Here is a 24,291-nt window from a genome sequence, read left to right as displayed (position 1 = left end):
CCCAAAGTGAAATATTTGACCTTATTCCAGTCTTCTGAATTATCTAATTGAAAATATGACTTAGCAAGTCTGAAGAATTTTTATTATCCAGCATTTTCTGAAGTGGGATTCAGAGTAAATGAAGATCTCTTTTCTCACCAGCACTAATGAAGTGGAATCAAACACACCTGTATTTTTATATTTAAGACCTATTTTGCATGTGACTATTTCTGATGATTAAAAACTCCAAGAAATTACAAACTTGGGAAAATAAAACATAGGGGATCATAATGGAGAAGAGGATGATTTGGACAACTAAGAATTTCAGTTTTAGTTAGTAAAATCAGTAACTTAAACCCCTCTCAACTTTTAAATAAAAGTCATCTATGGAAATGTTCATACAAACCTAGAGAAATGGGTTGTGAGATTCTGGCTTGTGGTGTGGTTGGGTGTATGTGCCATCTGCTGGTAGTTCAGTAAGCAGCAGCTTTTGTACTGGAAAAAAAATACATCTTGCTAGGACAGGCTGTATCTCAAAACTAGTTTTCTCTTTAATGTAACTTCTTATAGATCTTTTCTCATTGACTACACTTGGGCAGTATTAACACTCAGCTGTATGATATAGGAGATCTTTTCTCTAAATCCTAAGATATGGTGAGTTACTTCCATGGGAACAGTTAATAGGGAGCATAAGCAGGACTGAAAACTTGATCACACAGTGCAGGAATCAAGCTTGAATTCTGCTAAGTTATGGATGCTAAGTTCCACTTCTAACTTGGATGATTAGAAGTGGAAGTCAGGATTTGCCTACATGCAATACAAGGTTTGTGGATTCTTGAGAAGAAAAAATCCAAATGTAACTTATATTTTACACAGGGAAAACCAATAGTTTCATAAGAAAAGCATTTCTAAAAATTGACTAATTATGCTGGAAAGTTTGCTAATACAAAGCACTGAGAAATAGATGATGTAGGAGTCAAAAAAAATTATAAACTGTTTTTCAGTATTACCGTGTTGATAGCAAGGGTTTGTCAAGTAATTACTGTACATAGGGGAAGTCAAAACATCTGGTTTTTAATATAGCCATTGTTGAAAAAATGAGTGACAACAGCTTAATAGCAGAGGATTATACACCATTACTGTGACAACTACTGAGAATTAGCAAACCTGTAGAAACTTGCTCCCATGTGACAGCTTTGTGTGTGCATGTAACTCTTTCTTTAAACGTATCAGGGGGAAGGGGGAGAAATAAAATCTGAAGTTTCTCCCTGAATATTGACAGAACCTGTAATATTTCAAGCACAACTTAGTTATCACTGAACAAAGCTACCTCTCTCTGCAAGTAAAAGTACTCCACTAGTAATGACTGATTTTACAGTATTTTTAAACCTGTCAATTTCTGTTTTAATCTCAACTGTTAGACTCTGACCACTGTGTTGTTCCAAGTTTAAAGTTGGATTTTTTTGTAAATGAAGTATTCAGGAAGATGAGGCAGAGCCAACCAAATGATCATGAAAAGAACTCCTCTAAAATAGTCCTGCTTTGAAATGCTAAACAACTTTGCTCTCATTTTCAATTAGACTGATGCCCTTAAAGAAAAACAAAACACCACAACTTTTATATGCCATTTCTTTTATACAAATGTTAAGTTACAAAAAGGTAAATAAAAAAAAAAATCCCCTGAATCAAGTTTTTTGGTAAAGTTTGAATCAAGAACTTGTGTGGAAACAGTTGAGCAAATTCCAATACAGTCACATATTTTAATGTTACTTCTTTCATCAGCATGGCATTAGAAGTTATTCCAAGAATAATGCTTTCAGTCATCCACTTCCAGTGATGCAAACCTATTAACACTGCATAAATGCTGAGTTTCTCGCACAGCACATCGGATGTCTGTTTTTTTCTTATTTGATGCTTTCCTCTTTTTGCAGGACTCTGATCTGGTCTTGGTCATCTTTTGAAAGAAGTCTGGAGATACCACTGACTCCACTGTATTTAACAAAACCAGATAAAGATGAGCCATTTTTGGAGAGAAGATAAACAGATTTTCCACTGAAGGTGCTGATTTAAGCTCTTGATACAGTCTGTGCACAAGGTTCCCAGTGTAAAGCCTGCTCAAAAGGAGATAAATCTGCATTTAGAATTGCACCTCAACAAGACAGGTACAGAAACATACTGCTTGATGACAAAAACATACAACATCCAACAGTCAACTCCTATACTAAGAGTATTTTTCTTAATAATTCCTTTAAAGAAGGGTATTCTACTGTAAATACTGGCCAAAGGAGTTTGACAGAGAAAATGGAAACATGTTAACACATCCCTTCATGGGCTTGTGTGGAAAGCAGATCTCTGGAACACAACCTTACCTACTTAGGTCTGGCTCATAGAGAGGAGTACCAAGTAGCTGGTTGAGATACAATCCCATCTGAAGACAGCACTGCCACTGGCAAAAACTGTGTGCAGCATCTAAATCGAAGTCATTATTTTGCAATTTCTTTTCCTTCCATTTTAGAAATTCGTTATATGCCACACTGTCATCTTCGGCAGGTAGAACTGTGGGATCTAGGTTATAAATAAAAAAATAACTTGGAAATAAATGTTCTGCTGTGAACAGTACAAAACAGTACAAAAGGAGGGTGGAGCCAGGTGGGGTGGTCTCTTCTCCCAGGTAACAATTGATAGGGCAAGGAGAAATGGCCTTAAGTTGCATCAGGGGAAGTTTAAGTTGGACATTAGGAGGAATTTCTTCACAGAAAGGGTTATTAGACACTGGAATGGGCTGACCAAGGAGGTGGTGGGTCACCGTCCCTGGAGGTGTTTAAGGAAAGACTGGACGTGGCACTCATGCCATGGTCTGGTTGACAAGGTGGTTTCCTTCAGTCATGAGCTGGACTATGTGATCTCAGAGGTCTTTTCCAACCTAATTGATTCTGTGTGATCAAACCCCAAGGTATAAACCCCAACAGGTATAAATATTACTGAAGCTTGAATTACTGAATTTCTGTGATTGTTTAATACTTTCAGATTTGCAATGCATAGGCAGAAAAAGTGTGCCTGGGCAACTCAGCATTTTTAAGTACAAATTATTTTAGAAAAACTCAAAAGCAAAAAAAAAATCTAAACACTTCAATAGTAGTTTTTTAATGCCTGAGTACATTAAGCTTACTTTTTGTAACTTTTATATCTGAATTAATATTTTGATCCTAAAGAAAGTACTTATAAATGCAAATTAATGTTTTACAATGTGGTAGTGGTTTACCTATACAAAATGTTAAATTTATGGTTAGCACTTTTTCTTTGTGTATATCAATGCAAAAAGTGTGACACCTCAGAATATAATGTAAATCAAGGCTAATTCCTCTAAATTTGGACAATTCCCTATAAGGGCAGAAAAATTAATTATGGTCTCAATTTCTGTAGCAGCTGAACACCTAAAACTGTATTCTTTAGAGACATACCTGGATCTTCAGTTATCCTCTGCAGTTCTCCAGAAACTATCATTAGAAGCAGAGCCTTTAATTGGTTCAGCTTAACTTTTGGTTCTGAACAACATATCCAGTAACATGTTACAGCAATAGGGAGTTGTAAATGTCTTGGGATAGGTTCTAGAAAACTCATTTTCACTCCCAGAGTCTCCAGCAAAAGCATCTGGCGGCACAACACAGGCACCTGAAAATAAATTTAAAAACTGAAGGTAAGAGATTTACTTGTTGTGAGCAATTTCTAAAAGGCCAGTAAGTTCTGGTTAAATTAGTTACTACTTTAGGTTTTTGACAAACAATTATTTAATTTTCACAGGTATTCTGAATAGGAAATATTTTTTTAAATACTACTTAAAACTTTAAAAATTACATAGTTAAATATCAGGTAGAAAGACAAAAGTAACTAATGAGTAATTAATTCTTAGCACATGTTCTCTTTTTGCTGAGCCATTTAACTTCCACGAAGTGGTGTTAAAAACTTTGTCCATAACTTCATGCATGCAGAATTACAGCAGGCTGCTCAGATGCAATCTGCGCACTTTGTAAACCTTGATTAGGATTGTTTTGCCTGCTCTTAGGCAGAAGTCAGTTTTGCCTGGAGCACTTTAAATGCTGAACAACCTTTAGTTCTTCTTCTAACCTTTTGTTCAATTGATAATTCCCATATATTCACTAAGGAAAATTGTAGTAGCAAAGCTCAAATTCATTAAACGAACAGCAGACACACCAAGGTTGAAGTAAGGTGTCATTAATGTCTCTGAACATGAAACTTGATTTTTCAAACTCGTGTTTTGTATCGTTTAAAAGGCGTGTGCCAATAACCTATGTAAAGTAATCTGTACTTTGGACCAACAGTATTGTAGCATTTAACGGTGTAGCAGTTAAGACAGACTAACTGCTAACTGATAGACTTGGTTCCTTTACGAAGGAGCCACCAGCAAGTGATAAAAACATTCAGCATTGTCCACACACAAAGATGTGTTAACAGTCAATCTGAACGCCAGAACGGATAGAGCTATGAAAAATGTCGAATTAAAACACACAGATTGTATTTCTAGACGTCGCAGAAATTTCTGCATACATAACCTCAGTTTTGCAGCATCGAGAATGGGAGACTACTTCCCATTATGGCAACAGTTACAGTCTTAAACGTTAGAATTTACACAGAACTGCTACAACTGGAACTAACCTAGTACAACTTTCCTGTGATTTTCAGGTGTTTTTCAGGTGCTGTTCTGCTCTGTCTGGCAAGCATCAGAGGTTCATGTTAGCAGGAGCATACTTGGGACAGGTAAAACTGCTGGGCAGCTGCAACATTCACACGTGGAATACTGACTTCTAGTAAAAAGGCATAGATCAGATTTTGTTTCGGAACACTGCTCTGAAACATTCCTCAGCTTGATCAAATACAAATTAGATTTTGTAATGTTAAAATTGGACTTTCCTAAACTACATGAAACTGAATAGAAAATACGGAGGATGAAATAGGGGCTTCTAATGGAAAATGCAGGGAGTATTGCATATATCTGCACTACAACTCATATAATTTGTTTTCGTACTCTTGGAGGGGGACAGGAAGGGAGATGAAGACAACCTGGTATAATTTCTTAAGTATCACAGATACTTCTGTGTTAAGTAGTTACTTACTGAGGTGGCTTAGTTCAGACATCACATTTAGTGGCCAGATGGCAAAAGTGAGTCCCAACTATTTTTGTGTCACTCGTGGAACACTGTTACTGTGATCTGTCCTGACAACCATTTACCTCCATTAACTTGTCCAAAGGAAAACGATCATCACAAAAATCTGGGGGTAGGCTTGCTGCTTGAACAAATGTTTTTTTAAGTGTCTTTTGGCATCTGTCAAATTCACATACAGTGGGCAGCTCGTTGGTCTGCTTACTTGGAGAATCATCTTCGGTACTGTGAGATACTCTCAGCAGCAGTCCATAGATAACTTGTCGGATGGGCAAAGCTGTGCTGTGAGCACTGGGTCTCTGCATGTTCTCCACCTGAACGCGGAGGAAGGTGCTTCTAAGTATCAGGGCATTGATGACGAATGGGGCCAGCTTACCTTTTGCCAAAGCATCGAGTACCCACTGTGGTACGTCTGCTTTCCTGGCAGCCTCGCACTCATAGCTCCCATTCTGAAAGAAGTCCTCAAGATTCACGTCAGACGGAGCATAATCCTCCATTGAAGTGCACAGAAGCTCCCGTATTTCTTCCCTCTGATGTTTCTTGAGGTATTTCAGCACGTTGTCGACGGCCTCGGCGGGCTCCGCGAACTGCGCCAGCCAATTCAGCAGTCCCTGGAGACGGAGGTGCTTCCCGCCCCGTCCCGCCGCGCAGCCCCTCGGCAGGCGCACCTTGCTGAAGAACGCCTCCAGCGCTCCCAGGCCGATGTAGTCGTTCCCGTTCATGACGGCAAAGAGCGGGAGCAGCGCCTTGCTCAGGTGCCCGAAGTGCCCGCAGAACCTCTCGGCGGAGAAGCAGCGCGCGGGCACGTAGCATCCCTGCGGCCCGGCGGCGGCGCGCACGCTCTGCCACTGGAAGTGGGACAGCGGGCAGTACCCGCCCGCCAGGTCGAACACGAAGAAGTCGCTGTCTAGGGAGAGGACAGGGCAGCCCCAGCGGTTGGCCAGCCCGGCGATCTCCCGGTCGGCCTCGGCGAAGCACTGCACGAAGGGCACGGCGAGCCGGCCCAGCGCCTGCACGAAGGCCTCGCGGGCCAGTAGCGGCACCAGGCAGCCGCCGGCGCCCCGGGACAGCCCGTGGGCCGCCCGCAGCTGCTCGGCGGCGCGGCCCCGCAGAGTGGGCAGCTTCCTGTCCTCGGCGCCGCGCCCGCCGTCCAGCACCACGAAGGGCGCGACGCCGCAGGCCCGCAGGACGCCGAAGAAGTCGCGCACGGCCGCGGCGAAGGCGCCGTAGTCGCCGCCGCGTCGGAAGTCGGCGTCGGGAGCCAAGCAGAGGCGGTGGTAGAGGCTGCTGCCGTCGATGACCAGCTTGGTATCCCGCACCCGCAGCTCGGTGAAGAACACCCCGCGCTCCTCGACGAAGCCCGTGAGCCCCTGCACGCCCATGGCGCCGGAAGCGGTGCCGGCAGTGACACGCGCACCCCTCCGATCCCGGATCCGCTTCCTCTTGCTCCTCCCGCCCCCCGGCTCCCGGGCGCGCGCGCGCCGTCTCCTGGCGACGGGGCCGCCAACAGCGCGGGCCGGGCCGGGAGCGCCGCGAGCCCCCCGGGAGCGCCGCGAGCCCCCCGGGAGCGCCGCGAGCCCCCCGGGAGCGCCGCGAGCCCGGTGGGAAGCGGCGGGGACGCGTGGCACAGCCGGCTCCCGGGGAGTCCCGCAGCCCTCCGGAACGGGGACGCCGCCCTCGCCCCTTGCTGTGGTGGAATGTGGGTGCTAACTTGTGTTTTGGGTCTTACACGGTCTTGTAACAAGGTAATAACATCGTTGAGGTTATCCTAGGGGATCTGGGCTTCCCGAGTGTGCCTCGGGGAGATACTACATTTGATAGTCGAGTACATTTGACCCCGTTTTACCGTCACCCTCAAGTTACTTTGCCTCCAGCGCTAATAATAAAATGTAGTTATCATTTCTCTAGGAACAGTAAAAAACCGAGCTAAGTGACATGATGTCACTTCAGTCTTGGGTAAGTTTCTAAAGATGTTGCAGAAAATAATAATGGAGCCAGCGTTAAAAAGTTGTTTGTTTGTTTTTTTGGGTTTTTTTCCCCCCATTAAGGAAAAAACAAGGAAAATCTCATTTTTTGAATTGTCAAAACATTTGAAGGAGTGGGCCAGTGAAGTCATCGTCAGGAACAATATCAAGGTAGTAAATACTGAAGATACTTAAAGCTAAATATAAAGACTTTAGAATTTGTGCTGCAGGGGGTGGAGGCTGGCAAATGTTAAAAAACACCTGATAAAATTGGAAAACGGCCTTGATTGGCAAAGAAGGGATTATCTTGGAAGCAGAAAATGTCAGAGTATCTCAGCTGTTGCTAAAGAAACCTGAAGGTTAATTTTTCTTACAGAAACTAATAAAGGTCAGGAAAGAAGTTGAGGTGGTTTGCGCTTCCCATGTGTAGGTGGATCTATGAAACACTAACCAGCAACGTTCCTTTAGTTTGCAGCACAAAAAAGATTTGACTCTAGCCAAGGAAAAAAAAAAAAATATTAAAAATAGTGATCCAGACAATGTAATTGCATTGAGTTAGCAGCAGCCAGCTGCCTGGCTCTGGGATGGGACTTGGGAATGGCGGATGGGACAAAGGAAACTCCTTCCCAAAGGTACTGGATAGGGTATACTGAGATTATTTTTTAGGAAAAGAGAGCTGCAGACTTGATTGCTTTGTGTTCAGCTGTTTTGAATGTTAATGAAGTAATTGATATTGCTGCTTGGGAAACAGCTGTTCAGTGGGAGTTGGACACTGGTGCAGAAGGAACATAAGGAAGGTTGGGCTAAAGGTTTGAGTGAGGTTGGAGAGCCTGTACTTCATATACTCTTGAAGAATCCATCAGTCTTGTGTTTGAGTCAATATTTAAGTTCTGTTGGCTCTTAAAAGGCATTTCTTTCAGATGCAGTGCCAGCAATTCACCTCTTCTGTTCCATTAAAATGCACCTGTGATGCCACAATGGCAATCACTGCCCCCTGCCTTATAAGACTCTTAAGCAGTAGCCTGAAGAGTGCTGAATGCTAAAGCATTTCACAAAGTTACGTGATAATTATTACTATTATTATGTAGGGAGGGAATTTGAAGCATAGAGAGTTAAAGGTGGGTGGTATTATTAGAAATAAAGCAAAGAAGTTAAACTTGGTGAGCTACTTGATCTTAAGCATGGTTTTGTGGTCTAAAGGATTGTCATACATTCCTAGGTAGGCCCAAGAAAGTATGAAAATTTGAAGGTGAGCTGTGTTGACTTCAGAATGAAGAAAAATAGGTATAGATGGCTTAGCACTTTTTTTAAAGGAATTTATGAAGGCATGCATAAAACAGAAATTAGGAGAATAGAACAGTGAATGAAAATTGCATAAACTTTATAGAATTGGCAGTATAATATTTTGTGGAGTTCATCATTCTGCCCTCCACTCCTCTACACCTCAACATCATCCATTTGGGCTCCTTCAGACAGATTTGGAGTTACAGAGAAATAATTTTCTAGCTGGCATTATTTCCTTAGCACTGGCATTTCAAAATTTTTGTCAGTGTTGCTGAAAGAGAAAAACCAAACAGTGTTAGGAGTGCTGCAGTTTAAGAAACATGCAGGATTTGTATTATTAAGATGTCTTGTAGTAATTAAAGTTTATCTGTTTAACATGGTGACAGGCTTTTTGGTGTAGTGTGACAGCAGCTCAGCAGATGGGTATGAGAAGAGGTTCTTGTGCCTCACACAAAAACACACACACAAACAGAGTTTGTTGTTGCAAGATACAAATCTGTAATCTTAGTTTAGGCTCTGCATTCATTTGGAAGAGAAGCCAATGACTTGGAACCTAAAGTTATACGGCTTTTAAAATTAGGCAGTTTGTCTTTGCTCATCCAAAACCACCACCACCACAATGAAAATCCTGTTTATGTGCTTGCCTTGGCCTTGAAATAATGTGAACAAGGCCAATGTGGGCCTGCTGCTCTGCAGTGCTGACGGATGGTGACAATAGTAGCAATGACCTTGCAAGACCTTTACTTGCTCCAAAAGATCTTCATGCAAAATGATGCACGTAGCATTATATAAAGACAAAGTAATAGAAGCAGTATTGTTTTATTATGTGCAGTGAAACACCTCCCCTTTTTCATTTGGAATGAGGAAGGCTGGGTAAACAAAGTTACTCTAAACTCATGTTGAGCTGTTGAAAACATAAAAACAAAAAGCATAGAAATGCTAGAGCTTGGCCTTTGCAGACCTTTTGTTTGCAGAATTAGAACCTCAGTTAGACAAGAATTCCCGACCAAAGCTAACTTGTTGGAAAGGTGAGTCATGGAAGAATACAGTGAAAGAGAAATGAGCTTTAAGGAGAGTTGGGTTTTATTGAAAGTCTTGCAGATTTTCTGTGAAACTAATTTGCAGAAGATACTAGTAGTGAGTCACAGAAGAGCTGTGAGGTCAGCACTGGAACAGATGGTGAAATCTGAGGGGTAAATGAAAGAGCAGAGAAAACAGAGATGGGAAAGAAATTATGGGTGGAGGTTATGCTTCAATATGTACAAAAATCTTGAATTTAGTATCTTGAAATGCAGATACTTTTGGTGTCAGGTACTGCGGTGGTATAAAGACAGGTGGTGAGGAAGAGTGCCATATCTAGGCGAACTGTGCTATCAGTTCAGTGAATTAATTTAGGGTTGATTTAGAGAAAGACTGACTATGTCACATCTACATTATCTGGAGTTTGTTTATCAAGTCTGCTGCCTGCAGTTTAACAGCTAATGATTCCACTTAATTTGTGTTTGCTGCAAGCTGGATGCTGTAAATACTGCCACAGAATTAAATGAGAAGTTTAATAAGAATAATACATTGATAAATCAATATATTTCTGTTTGAAGAGATTTCTGTGAACATCCATGGAAGAATAAAAGGATTTGAAAGTTACATCCTTGAGAAATTTGTGTCATTTTTTTTGCACAGAGAAATGCTGAAATTTCAAGAAACTGCTAAGCATGTCACTGTTGCCAGATTTAATTCTGCTTGCTCAGATGCTGTGATTGCCAGAAGATACACTATTCAGAAGAAACTTGGTAATGGAAGCTTTGGAAGTGTGTATTTGGTTAATGACAGAAAAGCAAAACAAGGAAAAGAATTGTAAGTAAACCCTTCACATGCTTTAAATAAAAATGTTGGGAAGATATTTCTTGCATTGTAGATATTTTATTTGTATTTGTGTCTCATCTCTCAGTTTGGTGTTATGTTGCAATCTTAACTGTCTAACTTTAGTGAGGATCTAAGGTAGAAACAGACTTTTTTTGATAACATTTAACTGGATGCCTTCAGGAATTGATTCTATGTTACTGTAAAGATTCAGATTATTGGAGGGTCTCAAAAAAACCAAAACTGTACAGTATTGATGACCAAATTTTTATAACTGAGTTTTCTAAATGAAACCTGAGAAGGAAGAGTTACAGAAATTCCAGTAAACACCTTTCTAGTTGCTGTATACCTAACTGGTAGGAGGTTTGCTTTTTTTTTTTAAATTGCCAGCAAAACTTGATTTTTTTTTTTAGCTTGCCTGAATTTGGACTACTCTCATCAGTTTTACTGATAAACCCTTTGGGATTCTGAAGCCACAATGACAAAAGAACATTTTCAGTGTTGACATTCCTGTATGTGGGTTTGTGGCTGGACTTCCAGTTGTGTAGAACCATGTTTGTCTACTTTAATACTTACACCAAGTGAAATTTAACTATAAATATTTTTGTTTTATCCAAAAATATTTGTAAGGCTCTTTGTCTAAAGTCAGAAACATCTAATCAAATTGCTCCTCAGCCAGAAATACATAATCCCTTTAAATGGGGGTTCTATTGGTCCTTACTGATGGACACATTGAGCACTTAAATGATTAAAGCACTTTTTCTGATTCATATGTGACTCACTTTTGCTACTTATGGCGGCACATTATTGGCAATATTGCTTTAATGAGTGTGCAACCAAGACATAATTGGATTGCTTGCTTTCTACATCAATTGACAGTTTCTCAGGACCTTGAATTAGGGTTAGGGTCCACTAATCTCTTAGTTTTTTCCACATTGCTTAAACAGTTTTGACTCTCTCATTGCCTTAGCTACACTTTTCTCAAAAAAGTGTTCTTTAATGAAGTATTTCATTAAAAGCAATAAAGAGTACTTTTAATTTTATTTTTATATTAAGATAGTCTATCATGCACATGGGGTGACAGGAACTACCTGAGCTTCTAAGATGCTTCAGAATTCAGATGTTACTAAGCTAATTCTTGGAATATTAACAGTACAGTGAAATGTGGGTCTCACTTATTTGCTGCTATAGCACAACCTGCCAAACCTCAAAAACAAGGAACATGCCTTAAGCTTTTAAGTGGCTATTTTAATTTTTTTTCTGAAGAATTATGAGTGAGCACCTTGAACCAGCATTCACTACCTGCAGCATTTCATGCCTGCATTTTGTTAGGGATGAGCCTGAGTGCATCCTCTGCTATCTTCAGGACAGAGACTGAATATCAAATGACATACTTTTGGTTTTATTTTAAGTGTTTTTTTCAGTCTTTGTGACCACAGTACAATAGAAATACACCAGTATTTAACCAGCCCAAATGCTCTGAGATGTGCAATGCTGTATTTAAGCCTTCCATCACGAGGTGGTGCTTGCCTATCACAGTTCATTCCTTCCATGCCTCAAGCGTGGATCGAGGAGGGGATCCCCCTAAATATCTATATATAAATATCTACCACTTATATGCTAATGGATGACAAAAATACTGTCCCAGGTGAGCATGAAAACACAGGTAGCATAGTGATATTGAGTGTAGGATTTAGAAATACTGGTTTCTTAGGGTGGTAAAATATGCTAGAAGTCACATTCTCTATACTGCTTTCAGATAATCTCATATGGAACTGTACTGGTTGCTGATTGTGTTACATATATTTTTTGAATGAAAATTTACGTGGTTAAAAAGAATAATCTTAATACAGCTCTAAAGGCACTTTGACAGAAAAAAAACACAAATAACACAACTGTGACCTCAGCAGAATTAGAATTCTATTTTTATTGTTTTGGAGATGATTTTACAAAATGAAAGGACAGAGTCTTAAACTGTGCCAAGGGAAATATAGGTTGGATGTTAGAAAAAAGTTTTTTATGGAAAGAGTGATAGAGTACTGGAATGGTCTGCCCAGGGAGGTGGTGGGGTCATGATCTCTGGATGTATTTAAAAGATTGGATGTGGCACTTGGTGCCACGGTTTAGTTGAGGTGTTAGGGCATGGGTTAGACTCAATGATCTTGAAGGTCTCTTCAGCCTAGTCATTCTGTGATTCTGTGTGATATAGAACGTGCTGAGACAAACATTATGTACAGTGTAAACTCAACCACAGATAATTTCCTGAAAACTGCTATAGTCTAAAGCACTACGAAAAAACATAGGACTAAATCATAGGAATACAAACTCCCAAGAAAAGTGACATATTGATACAGAAACTGTTCAGGGATATTTTTCTTGATTTTCCATTAGTGCAATGTCTACAGAATGAGTTAATGCAGAGACTAACAGTGTAATTTCAAGTATGCTCAGCAAAACTTCTGTATGATTCTAGAAGCAGTTTTAGGTTGTGCTTTGTATTTTGTTACCTCTCAAGGATCACACCTGGAGTGAGTGAAGTGTTACATACAGAGCCGCTTCAGCTGGGAAGGAGAGAGAGTTGTTTGTTTGGGGCATACCTCAAACTAACAGATTTATTTCACATAAAACTTTCAGGGCTGCTCAGGCCAGCAGTGCCTGTCTTTCTAAGAAGTACATGCCAGCTTCATGCTTCTCTCCAGTTCTTTGTATGGATGAGATCAGGACTATTGACTTCTCAGATCATACTAGATCAGTATGATATGGTTGACTTGCCTACCCTATAAACAATAAGGTTATGAAATACCACAAGTATAGTAGCATATGTAGGTCCCTTACTATAAGTCCCTTTTAAGTGTTGAGTGTTGCATTGTATGACACATTCTTTGCCTGTTGCTTTAACTTCCTAACTGGTGGTATGGGTTGTTTTGTGTTTTTTTAAATTTGTTTGTTTAGTTTGTTTTTTTGTGTTTGTTTGTTTGGGATTTTTTTGTACATTCTATTTTCTGGTGCAAGAACTTTTGATCCTGTTATATGATTCTCATTGAGTATGACAGGGTTAAATATCTCAGATAGAGGTCCCTGCAATTTATGTGAAAGCAGCAGAGAACAAAAATAATGCCCTCAGAAAGGTCAGAACCTGGGAGGTTCTTCACTATGAACAAAGCTTTTTATGTACTAAACAATCTATACAGGAGAGAGAGATTATCAATTTCCCCTCTTCTTTTGGAAGAAACAAGAATCAGAATTCATATCTTAAATCCTGAAGTCAGTTAAGCACCAGAGACACATCTGTACAAAAGTGAACTTCTTAGTTCCAGTTTACACAGGATGTCTTAGTTTGTGGATTACTTGATATTTATTTGTTCCTGGACATTATGGACCTAGACCTACCCAGAGCAGATAACTTGGCTTATATAAAGAAAGAATCAGGATTTACCAGCATTTTTATAACTAAATAATATTCCTGCAGTCACTTCTATGCTAGTCCACCTGAATATCTTCTCAGTTAATGATAACAGGTAATTCTGGTTAAAGACAAAGTTTTTTACAGCAGACATAAGTTCAGCAGTAGTCTTGAGGGACAGTGCCATCATTTGAAGAAAATGAACGTCCTAATCAATTATGCCAAGGGAAGCTCTGGGTTAAGTGTCACTGATTCATAACCATGTATGGGCAAGCAGCTGAAGTACACAGTAGGCAATAGGGACTTCTAGCTCATAAATATTCACATGGTATTTATGTGTCCCTGTGGAGGAAAGGACACACTGGCAAGTGCCAAACTCCCTGGACTGCTCCACTGTGGGGTGTCAGCTCAAATGTTGCATCTGACTTGCATTATAGCTTTAATCCAGACTCATGCTAGGATTCTTTGGAAACTGTGCGCTTAGCTGAATAATTTATCACGTGACTTTCAATTATTTATGACTTCTTATAACAAATTATATAAAATCTAAAGGTGGGAGAGATTTGTTCCTTATGAATACCCAAGTGACAATCAGCAGATTGCTGTGTTGTCAAATCCCTGTGTTTGCTACCTGTTTGCTTCTCTGAAGGTATTCCAAGGAAATGGTCATTTGATGCTGAATTGATTAAAACAGAAACAAATTCCTCCCTGCCAGTTGTTGTGTGCACATTCATCTAATTACACTGCTTTCTTTATTCTTCTCCTTCATTTAATAATAAAACCTAGAAATTAGAACTGGAATTTTTAGGGCATTTTAGATTTGTGAAAGAATATTCACGACCTCCTTGAAAACTGATCAAAGGTGCATTTGCAGTAGGACCTTCTTGATTGTGGCTTTTTTTGAAGTAAGCTTTTCTTAGTGAACCATCTTTCGCTTGGTTCAGTCACATGTACCCGTGCTTCTTCATGCAAGGCTCAGCTACCGTGCCATGCCTGCTGACTGGGTACGGTCATGCTTGGCCCAAATAAGAGACCGTAAAAGCAAGGCCTTTTGAGACCTTGAGAAGTGAGCCTTTATGAGCTTTCCACTTGAGTGGCCAAGCATGACTTTCATATTCTGTGAGCAATGTTACAGGAGTCAAGGCCTAAAGCTAAGTGTCCAAGCAATTTCCATGCTGAACGTCTGTAAGGGTGGCTGATGCTCTCATGCTTTACTTCAGAATACACCTGCAATGGAGGTTGCCAGGGAGTGAAACTGTATAAATATTTTGCTTCAAGTTTAGCAGGCAGTCCCAGCTATGGCCACAATGGTTTCAGATCATTTCTAGTGCATGCCAATACGATCCTGATTCAAAGATAAGTTTGATAACCTTGGACTCACCCAAAGCAGATCTCACTGGAAACCGTGTGGGAAGGTGCTTTAGTCCCTACCTCCTGCATCCCTGTCAGTGCCCAGCTTTTCCTGCAGCCCAGCAAGGCACAGTAGGGCTCCTCCAGCTCGATGTAAGAAAGTTTAGGAAGCTCTTGTGCTGGGTAAGGCTCTGTGGGTGCTGCAGGGTAGCTTGGCATTGAAGCACAAAATGAAGATTTCACCCTGCCTATGCTGGCAATGGATTTGGCAATTTAAAGTCACAGCCATGCTGCAATCCTTTGCACAGGAAATTACTGTGTTAAATTTCCTAGTTCCCTCATAACCAAAAGCACAAAACCTAGCATTCTGTGGCTTCTTTGGAAGCAAAAGACCCATACTGGAACATGTTGAGATCCTTTGTTCACCTTTATGAGCCTTGATGGTATTGTTACTGGTTTTTCTTTTTTGTCTTTTTTACTGCTCTGCTTTCAATACACCTTTCTTAAACTAGGTAGCCTACTTTTTCATTTTTGGTGGGACTTGTCTATTTGACTGGGGAGGATTCTAACTAGGTTTTTAATGGATGTAAGTGGGAGGCAGTGTGCCTTAAAGGAAATACTACCTGAGTTTACAATAAATCTTGTCCCCCACAGAGCTGAGCTCCCAGGTGTGCAGTGCTGCAGCACTCACCACATTCTGGTCTGATGTGCAGGCAGTGAGCAGTGCTGGTGGTTGAGTTCATTGTCTTGAGAATTGTTTACAAGTAACATTTTCAACATAGGGTGGAGAACTGTGCTTAAGGCATTATTGATGAATTACCTTTTTTTGAGGTGCACGGCAGAGACAGAATTTAATGATTTTGTAATTAAGCAAATGCCTTGAGATCACGTCTTTCTCATTCATTTTACTGAAACTAGTTTTCATGCATTTGTAAGCTAGTTTTAGTAAGAAAATTTATTATTTAGGTTGAACTGCTTCAAAGATAAGCATAGGTGTTTGAAATATTTGAATATGCTTGTCTATTGTATGGGCTACCCTTGTTGGCAAGGGTGTTTCTTCTGAAGTCTGCATCAGGGTGGTTTGAACTTCTGTTCAGAATGAGCCCCCAGTTTTTTGTTGCTTTCAGTATATTGTAATGATAAAACTGATGATAAAAAAGTGAGTGCAATAAATTCTGGATTTGCTGGACAGTCAATGTACTTTTCCCTATCTTTTTTTTTCTGTCTTGTTTTTTGTCCTTATGTGACTAACTAGTAACTGTAATTCCTAGTTCATTGTTTCCCTTACACCCATGGTGTGCCCTTCAAGTATTCTAAAAGTTTTTAATGTTGCTGGGTAGTTGCTTTAGTTTTGAATTGCATGTTTCAATGATTGTTAAGATCAGAGTATCGTACTCAGGAGGGCTTAAAAGTATTAAAATATTTTTATCTAACAATGGATGTTATATACAATTAATTTCCTCAGCATTGCTTGATTCTCTTTGCCTTTGATTGTAGACTACTTAATAATGTGCTTTTTTAAAGCTATAAACCATGCTTTTATCTTTTTCTACACTCCTTTTATTTTTTTTTTGTACTACAGATACTTGAATGCATATCAGAAATAAACATTGAAGGCGATGCCTGATGGGAACAGACATGTAGGAACAGTGAATTTTCTCATTAAAGTTGCAGCAATTACTGCTTAAATTACTTTTGGGAATTAGGTCCACCGGAAGGACAATACTGTTGACATAAATATCCTTGCAACAGTGAAAGGGACATAATTCTGCTTACAAATATATTTAAATTCAGAAGAGAACCAATTAAATTTTACATTAACAAGTGTTTTAGTTTAATTTCTATGGAATGCATTCTTACAGCAATTTTTAGTGTATCTGGTTTCCCTTCACAACTCCTATAGTTCAAAATAGTTTGTTTTCTGTGAACTGATGAATATAGCTCATGATATGAAGGTCTTTCTTCAAAATTTCTAATTGCAACTGTTTTAAAAATTCAAACAAATTCCTACAGAAGGAAAAGTAATTTTTGCCAGATGCTCTAGCCCAAGGCTTCTAGTTGAAGAGTTATAACATGGCAATTATGAGATATTTAATCATATTAAAAAGCTTGAAGGCAAAATGCTGCATTCAGTCTTGAGTTCTGTAATGGTGTCTCCTTTTTTGTTTGAAAGCAAATGTTAATTAGTAGAGAGCAGTTAATTGTAAAATATATTGTCTGTGTAATGAAATCACAATGCTGGTTTAGAAGATTTGTTGTATGATGGAAGTCTTCAAAGATACTGAGAATAAACCAATTATTTAGTCCTTGTTGTATTTCTCGAAAATCCCATTTACATTAGGGACAGTATGGTGCTCAATTTCATTCTTAAGCAAGACTGGGCTGTAGGAAAAAGGTTGGATGAACAGTAGAGGGGGATAATGCAACACGTAACCATAAAATATTGCTAAATATAAGTACATTCACAGCTATTAGTCAGTATCTCATCATCATTTTTTAGTAATTTTTCTATTAAAGCACAAATTTCTTCTGTTCAATCACAATCTATTAGTATTTGATTTAGAACTGAACCAGTATGAATGGACTATAAATGTATTTACATTTTATTTTTCCATTTCTCTCTAGAAAAAAGTTCTAATTTCAAAAATATGGCTTTAGAGAAAAATTCATCCTTTATTAATCAATGCCTATTTTTATTGTCATTTTTAATCAATGTCAATGGCTACCCAAAGTATCCCAAAGAATTATTCACAATAAATGCATTTTTATATCTAAATAAATAATTTCATTTAATCACTTATTCAGTTCTGTGGATGATAACACAATTTCTCTGCTTTACATTACAACTACTGATTTTTTCCAAAATTGGCACATATGGTTGACCAAAAATAATTTAAGTTATGCCCCTTTGTATAAATGAGTTTGCTCAGTGCAGAAGAAAATGATATAAGCTATATTCCTTGAGGCTAACTTATTTCAACAGTATTCTCTTTTCAGAAAATATATTCTACATTTTTTGGGATACTAATTAGGAACTGTTAATTTTCAAATAAGCATAAACTGTTTTCATCATTAGTTGGCCTGTTAAATGTTAGTGAATATGTTAGAGCATTTCAAAATTTGGCATCTTGAAAAATATTTGTAAATGCTGTAATGGTGACTTGCTGATGGAAATGGAAAGTGAATCATCCATTTCACTTGCAAATTTAAGAAATATCATTGCCATTCAAAGATATTAAAGTGAAGTTAAATTAGTTAAAGTGCTTATTCAGAAAATGAAATTATATTTAATCCATCTGCAGATATTACAGTGCTCATATAGTGATTGAATTCATAGTGGTTAACTGAGGGATTAGTTCTCAGTGTCTGTAAATGTTCACAAACAGTGTGAATAGGATGTTTTGGAGAACAGGAAAAACAAGTTGCTGATGACTGTTCTGGCATTACTAGGAAGTCAGTTATGTCCAGGGGGACAACAAAAGAAGTGCAGCATTTGATTTAAGAAGCTGTGCAGTGATACTTGGTCTGACTAGCAAATCCACAGTGGGCATGGGAAGCCAAGATTCAATTTTAGAAGTTCCATAGTAATATTTGAGTCTGAAATGCTTTGGATAATTTGGATAATGCCTAAGTATGTATATGTAAGGAGGAATACCAAATAGCACTTGTTTGTTTTGTTGTGGAATTGTGGTAATCCTCTTCATTTTCCCACAGAAATCAAGTGCTCCTAATTTATTGTGTTTCTTTCCTTAGCTAAAACCAAGAATTCTTTTGGGTAGGACTGACTTGTGTATGATGACTTACTGTATTTCTTGGATTCACCAGCTTCCTCTTTCTCTAACAGATAGATGCATGTCTTTAAATTATCAATCAATTGAAAATTTAAATTATCAATCAATTTATATCATAATCAATCAATGCAGACACTGGTGTTCCAGATATTATGGATAAAATGTGAAGAATGACTATTTGAATTTTTGTTGCTAAGATGTCAACTGCAGAAAAGAAGTAATAATGGTGGGTGACCTCACCCTGTCTGTAGGAACCTGGTGCCTTTGTTACCAAATTTCCTTAACAGTTTTAATAGAGTGGAAGCTTCAGGCAAACTTTCTGCATGAAGGTTGTCACCTCTTCATTTTGGTTCCCATTTGCTGAGCTGTACCTTCTATGTGATAAGTAGAGTAGAAGGCATCATTAATTGGACAGGCACTCCTTTAATTTTATTGTTTGTGACCAATTTCAGATCCAACTACAGACCCAGTAAGAGGTGATGCATTTTTACAGAATTGCACCTGGCCCTTGTACTGAGGAGTTACCAGGGTGAAGTGGTAGTCCTGCAAAGGCCAGCATGGATAGAAATACAGCACACAGTTATGGGTTGTGCTACAATTCTCCATAGTGGCAACTCAAATGAACTAAATGAAATTGTAATTAACTGCAGTTAACTGAAAAACTGCCTGTGTAAAATAAAGTTTGTTTCATTAAAAGCTTCAGCTTTTGATCATATATTCCTAGATCACAATTTTTCTGTTATTTTGTCAGACCTATTTATTCTTGACATTAACAGAGTTATATTTCTTTTACTTCCTTCTCAGCAAGCAAATTTACCTAGGCAATAATTCATATTTCAATTTAGTGAATAACAGAGTGCATTTTGAGAAACACTGCCTTTTAAGAATTGCATCTGATCCAATAAACCAAATTATATAATAATAAAGTATGTCACTGATGTAAACAAATACCAGATGGGTTGTAAAACATTCAATTTTAGATCAGTGCAAATAGACTGAGATACACACTGCTGTAGTGTATTGTCAGTCACTAGTAAAGCTCAAAAAGGGATTCCCACTGCATGCCTGAATCCTGGAGGGTTCCACCTTCATGTTTGTTTTTCTCTTGCTTTAAGTCTCACTCTCTTTAGCCCCACTTGTTCCCCATTATTGCACTTTCAGACCCAGTGCTTGGCTGCTTTTCAAAGTGTGACAACACCAGCCAGCAAGGTTTTACCAATGAAAATCAGGTGTTCCTAGAGAAAGTGTTCCCAGGGAAAGGGTGTGGGCCCGTTGAGGTGTGGGCTCTGCAGAGTCTAGGATGTTGCTTTCTGTATTTTGGGAAGTGGGAGTGGGCTCATCTCTCACATTATTTTCCCACCCTGAAGGGATGGATGTTACTACCTGTAGCAGACCCAGCTTCCTCCAAGATGGATGGACATGGTGGCAGTTGGAATGAATGTTTTACTCTTCAGATATGAATACTTTCACAATAAGACTCTTTCAGTTGTGGTCGGTTTGAGATAAAGTTTAAAGTGTGTTTCCATTATTGATTGAGTTGTAGGTCTTTTTCCACACAGTTAAATTCCAGAGGCTGTTGTTCTGTATTTAAGATATCTGCTGGTGCTTCTGTAATAAACTTTTCTAATTGTGTGACATGAACAATGCATGTTTCTAATAATTGACATTTTATCTTTAGATACATGGTCTAGTGGTGGACTTGGCAGTGTGAGGTTTTTGGTTGATCTTAAAGGTCATTTCCAACCTAAACAATTCTATGATCTGCTTATGTATCATATTCTGCGCTAGGTCAAATTTATAATAATATTGACATTTAAATTAGCATATGTCATTTAGCATTCTATCAGAAGGGGAAGTTAAGTATTGTATTTGGAGGATATCCAAATATCATTTGGATTTTTTGTGGCTTTATGTGGTTTTCTACATATGCCACCTAGATCTTCGTTTTCTTTGTTCATGTGATAAATCGGAGGTTTCTTAGTTCATGGAAACAGCTTTAGACCTTTTAAACCCTGCTTAATACTTGAACCTAAGGGCAGAAAATATAGTGGCAGATTTTTTGAAAAAAATTGACTTTAGGTGGTTCTCTTTACTCCAGATGGGATTTTGATAAAATCTGAACAAGAGAGTGTATTATTCCCAAAATCCAGAATAAAGGTTCATGAAACATTCTTCAAAATGTTTGTTCGAAATACTTCAGTTTACAAAAAATAGTTAAATAACACAATACAGGCAGATTTTCAGCAGATCTACAAGTACCATGTGTGAATTACGACCAATGATGGCTCACTCTTTATTATTAGCTAACAAATGCAGGTTGGATTATAGAAACAGAAATGCTTTCTCCTTCAAAATGTAGAGCTGGATTTTACTGGTAAAGAGGAAATTCAGCCAGGATAATTTAGCTAAGAAAGGTTTGTTTTCTTCTTATGAGTACTAAGCTTTTATTTGTGGATCTATCAGCCTATTTGACATTGCCAGGGGTGCCAAATTTGAGTTATCTTAGGTGCTGTAAAAAGCACAGAATGTGCCCATTTTAGCTGCCTGTTCAGGTAGAATTTACTTGTGTAAGAAATACTGAACTGGGGTAGGGTGACTTTAAGCATTCTTTAGGTGTTTTATGTATTAAAAAGTATAGTTAATTTATATAGATGAATTTCTGGCTGCAGGTTTCTATTTTCCTTGTTTTTCTTCTAAAGTGAACAGAAAATAACCACTTCAGGTCTGGAGATTCAGATTCTCCGTTTTCTCTGTGAGGCTTCTGAGTCTGACCTAACTTCTTTGTCAATACTTAATTAACACAGAGTTTTTTTAGTACATACCTTAAATTTTTAAGTGTATTTACTGAAATATTATCAAAAGCTTTGCACACAGTATGAAGTCTAGTTAGGTTCTTTATATTTAATGCATTAAAATCAAACCTTATCTACATATAGACACAGTACGCACATATACCAGAGGCTTGCAGATATGCCTAATCTTGATTGCATCCAAAAGTGTTCTTTCTAGAAGCAAATGCCTTCCAGCTGTGGGTATGAATTAGAATTGTGTTGCAGAAAACCAATATCTTATTTACAAGAAGTATAGTTTCTTGATTTCTTCTCCTGGGAATTAGTTTATATAAGAAAAAAACCTGTCATCTCGTCTGACAGCTGATGACAGCATTAAGATCACTGAGTGACTAAGATGACAAGCTATCCATACACATCAACACATCAGGCTTTTATTACTGTCTTGGGCATGCAAGAAACTTGTATTAAGTGGTCTTTAACAAGGACTCATCCTGTTTGTCAGTTCTGTGACATTATTTTTATGAAGGAAGGGGTAATGACCCATGTCAGCTGAAGATGAGGAGATTGCAGTAGGTATTGCCTGTCTGTGTTCCATGAAGCTTGTCTGCAGAGATGGAAACAGATCAGAGGGCATGTTTTTTCATCAGAATTCCTGATGGGAATTAGGCAAGTTTATATGAAAATTCAAACATTGCTAGTCAGAAACTGATTGTTCAGACTTAGGAAAAAAATTACTCATGAAGAAACACAGATTTTATTTTTTTTTCCCCCTTAGATAAGGTGAATTATTGTAGTTTTTATCACTGTCATGTTTAACTACTATAACTTTACAACCATTCTCTATTGAATGGGGAAACTACTAAAAGCACTGTGGAAGCTTTCCTTCAGTGTGAAACTTGCCTTTCATGTATTCAAAAGTTTGGGGAAGTTCACCACTTTGTTTCAGTAAAGAAACATTATATTCTCTAATAGTCTTCAATATCTCCTTCAGAAAAGATCTATGATCTATTCTTCATTAACTGGTAAAGTAAATGGAACTGGAATGTGTTGTATTGTCTTTCTTAAACATTTCATCCAGAAGATCTTGGCAAAAAGTGCTTTCTTATAGTGCCCTGCACTATATTTTTCCTTTTATTTTTTCCAGGACAAGTTAACAGTAAACTACCCTATTCCAGTTTCTGTATACAGCTAATGCTGAACTCCAAATTCTCCTATGGCACATTCCTGTGTTAAGGTTGGAGAATATTAAAAAATCCCTGCATTTTCCCAGAATTTTCCAGGGGATTTAGGGTCTTCCTAAAGAAATATTAAATACTAAAGGATTAGAATTAATTGAAACAGTAAAATTAGATTCCAGCCCCAAATCTAGATTTGTACTTTTCACTTACGTGCTCTGGTGAAGGAGAGGCTGATCTTTAGGAAAAAAAAAAAATGGACAGCCTGAGTTTATCACTAGAAAAACAGCCACAGAAATATTACTTTCTGTGATTTTTCTCATGCCTCCATGGAGAGACTTGGGCAGAAGCTGCAAATGCAGTTTCTTGCTACTCCTTTTTTCATACATGAATCTTGACCATATGCTCTGAGTGGGTTTGAAATCACTTAGATTTGATTTTTTGCTTATGTTTGTTGTTATGCAGTAATTCATAGCACTGAAAACAGGTTTTAAAGAAAACAGTGCAGTAGGTAGTGGAGAAATATTTCAAAACTGTGTTTTTAATATATTGCTTAATCTATATGGTGACTAGCATATTTGTTTGGTTTTTAATGCATTCTCATTGTTTACCCATATTTGCCTCATCATTTCATGTTGCCAATAGTTGGTCAATGTTACTGTTTTGCATTTAAGGAAATTTTGATGGGATTTTAAATGTTACATATTCTTATATTTTTCTGGTTTTATTAATATAAAAATTTCTTTTTTTTCCCTCTAGAAAGGTCCTAAAGGAAATCTCTGTTGGAAACCTAAAGCCTAATGAAACAGTTGAAGCAAATCTGGAAGCACAGCTACTCTCCAAATTAGACCATCCAGCCATTGTCAAATTTTATGCAAGCTTTGTGGAGCGAGATAGTTTCTGCATTATCACTGAGTATTGTGAGGTGAGACTGAAGAAATTTGAAAAAAGTGTGTATTTAAATAGGGTCTTCTAAGAAGCCATTTTATAAAATGTTTTAGTTTGAATTTTAGTCTTTATTTGTTGCTTGTGGCATCACCTGCTACTTGTTAGGTGTGTTCCTTTCAGATAAGGAGTGTTACCTGCTCATGTGAGACTCATAAACACACCGCAGAAGAAGAAATAGGTAATTTTACGTGCAAGATCATTTGGGATTACAAGTGCTACAAGAAAGGCTTAAATGCAGACACACTGCCAGATCTGTGGGAGAGCTCAGAAAGGTTGTACCACTTGTGTGTGATGTGCGACTGATAGGTGAGAGAGGATGAGATTGTGGGTGTGGGGGCATGATATTAAATCTAATATAAATGAGGAAGGGAAAACTCACTTGTGATTTGGAGTTGGTTACAAGAAGCTTAAGCCTGATCACATGGATGATGAGTTTGGCAGTAACATTGGCTTTATAAAATGAAAATCAGTGTGAGTCAAAGACCAGAGTGTAGTGGATACAACAAATATTAAAGCAGGATGTTCTACCATATAGTTACCATTAAAGTTTTGACTCCAGCATTTG

The 24,291-nt window shown here is 38.3% G+C and overlaps 2 protein-coding genes across 4 annotated transcripts in view; one reads left to right on the top strand and one right to left on the bottom strand.

The window, feature by feature from the left end:
• Positions 1-1,615: 1,615 nt before the first annotated feature.
• ASTE1 (asteroid structure-specific endonuclease 1) lies at positions 1,616-6,547 on the bottom strand. Its single transcript, XM_005519154.3, has 4 exons — positions 5,228-6,547; positions 3,441-3,651; positions 2,349-2,544; positions 1,616-2,090 (listed from the first exon to the last, which is right to left on the bottom strand). Exons 1-4 carry the CDS (start codon positions 6,539-6,541, stop codon positions 1,796-1,798), a joined length of 2,016 nt encoding a protein of 671 aa, XP_005519211.2. The 5' UTR covers positions 6,542-6,547; the 3' UTR covers positions 1,616-1,795.
• Positions 6,548-6,829: 282 nt separating this feature from the next.
• Positions 6,830-24,291, top strand: part of NEK11 (NIMA related kinase 11) — an 83,823-nt gene continuing 66,361 nt past the window's right edge. For all 3 annotated transcript variants that reach the window (XM_088055376.1, XM_088055369.1, XM_005519155.3), the window contains exons 1-3: positions 6,830-6,904; positions 10,088-10,261; positions 23,538-23,703. In XM_088055376.1, coding sequence (XP_087911502.1) covers positions 10,092-10,261; positions 23,538-23,703 — 336 coding nt within the window. In that variant the 5' untranslated portion in view covers positions 6,830-6,904; positions 10,088-10,091. The remainder of the gene's footprint in view (positions 6,905-10,087; positions 10,262-23,537; positions 23,704-24,291) is intronic.

The sequence above is a fragment of the Pseudopodoces humilis genome, chromosome 1, assembly GCF_049639895.1.
Source record: "Pseudopodoces humilis isolate 2021_Gansu_Grassland_sample_001 chromosome 1, ASM4963989v1, whole genome shotgun sequence".
Lineage (NCBI taxonomy): Eukaryota > Metazoa > Chordata > Aves > Passeriformes > Paridae > Pseudopodoces > Pseudopodoces humilis.
Note: the sequence above shows the minus strand (reverse complement) of the source record. Positions and strands in the feature narration are given on the sequence as shown.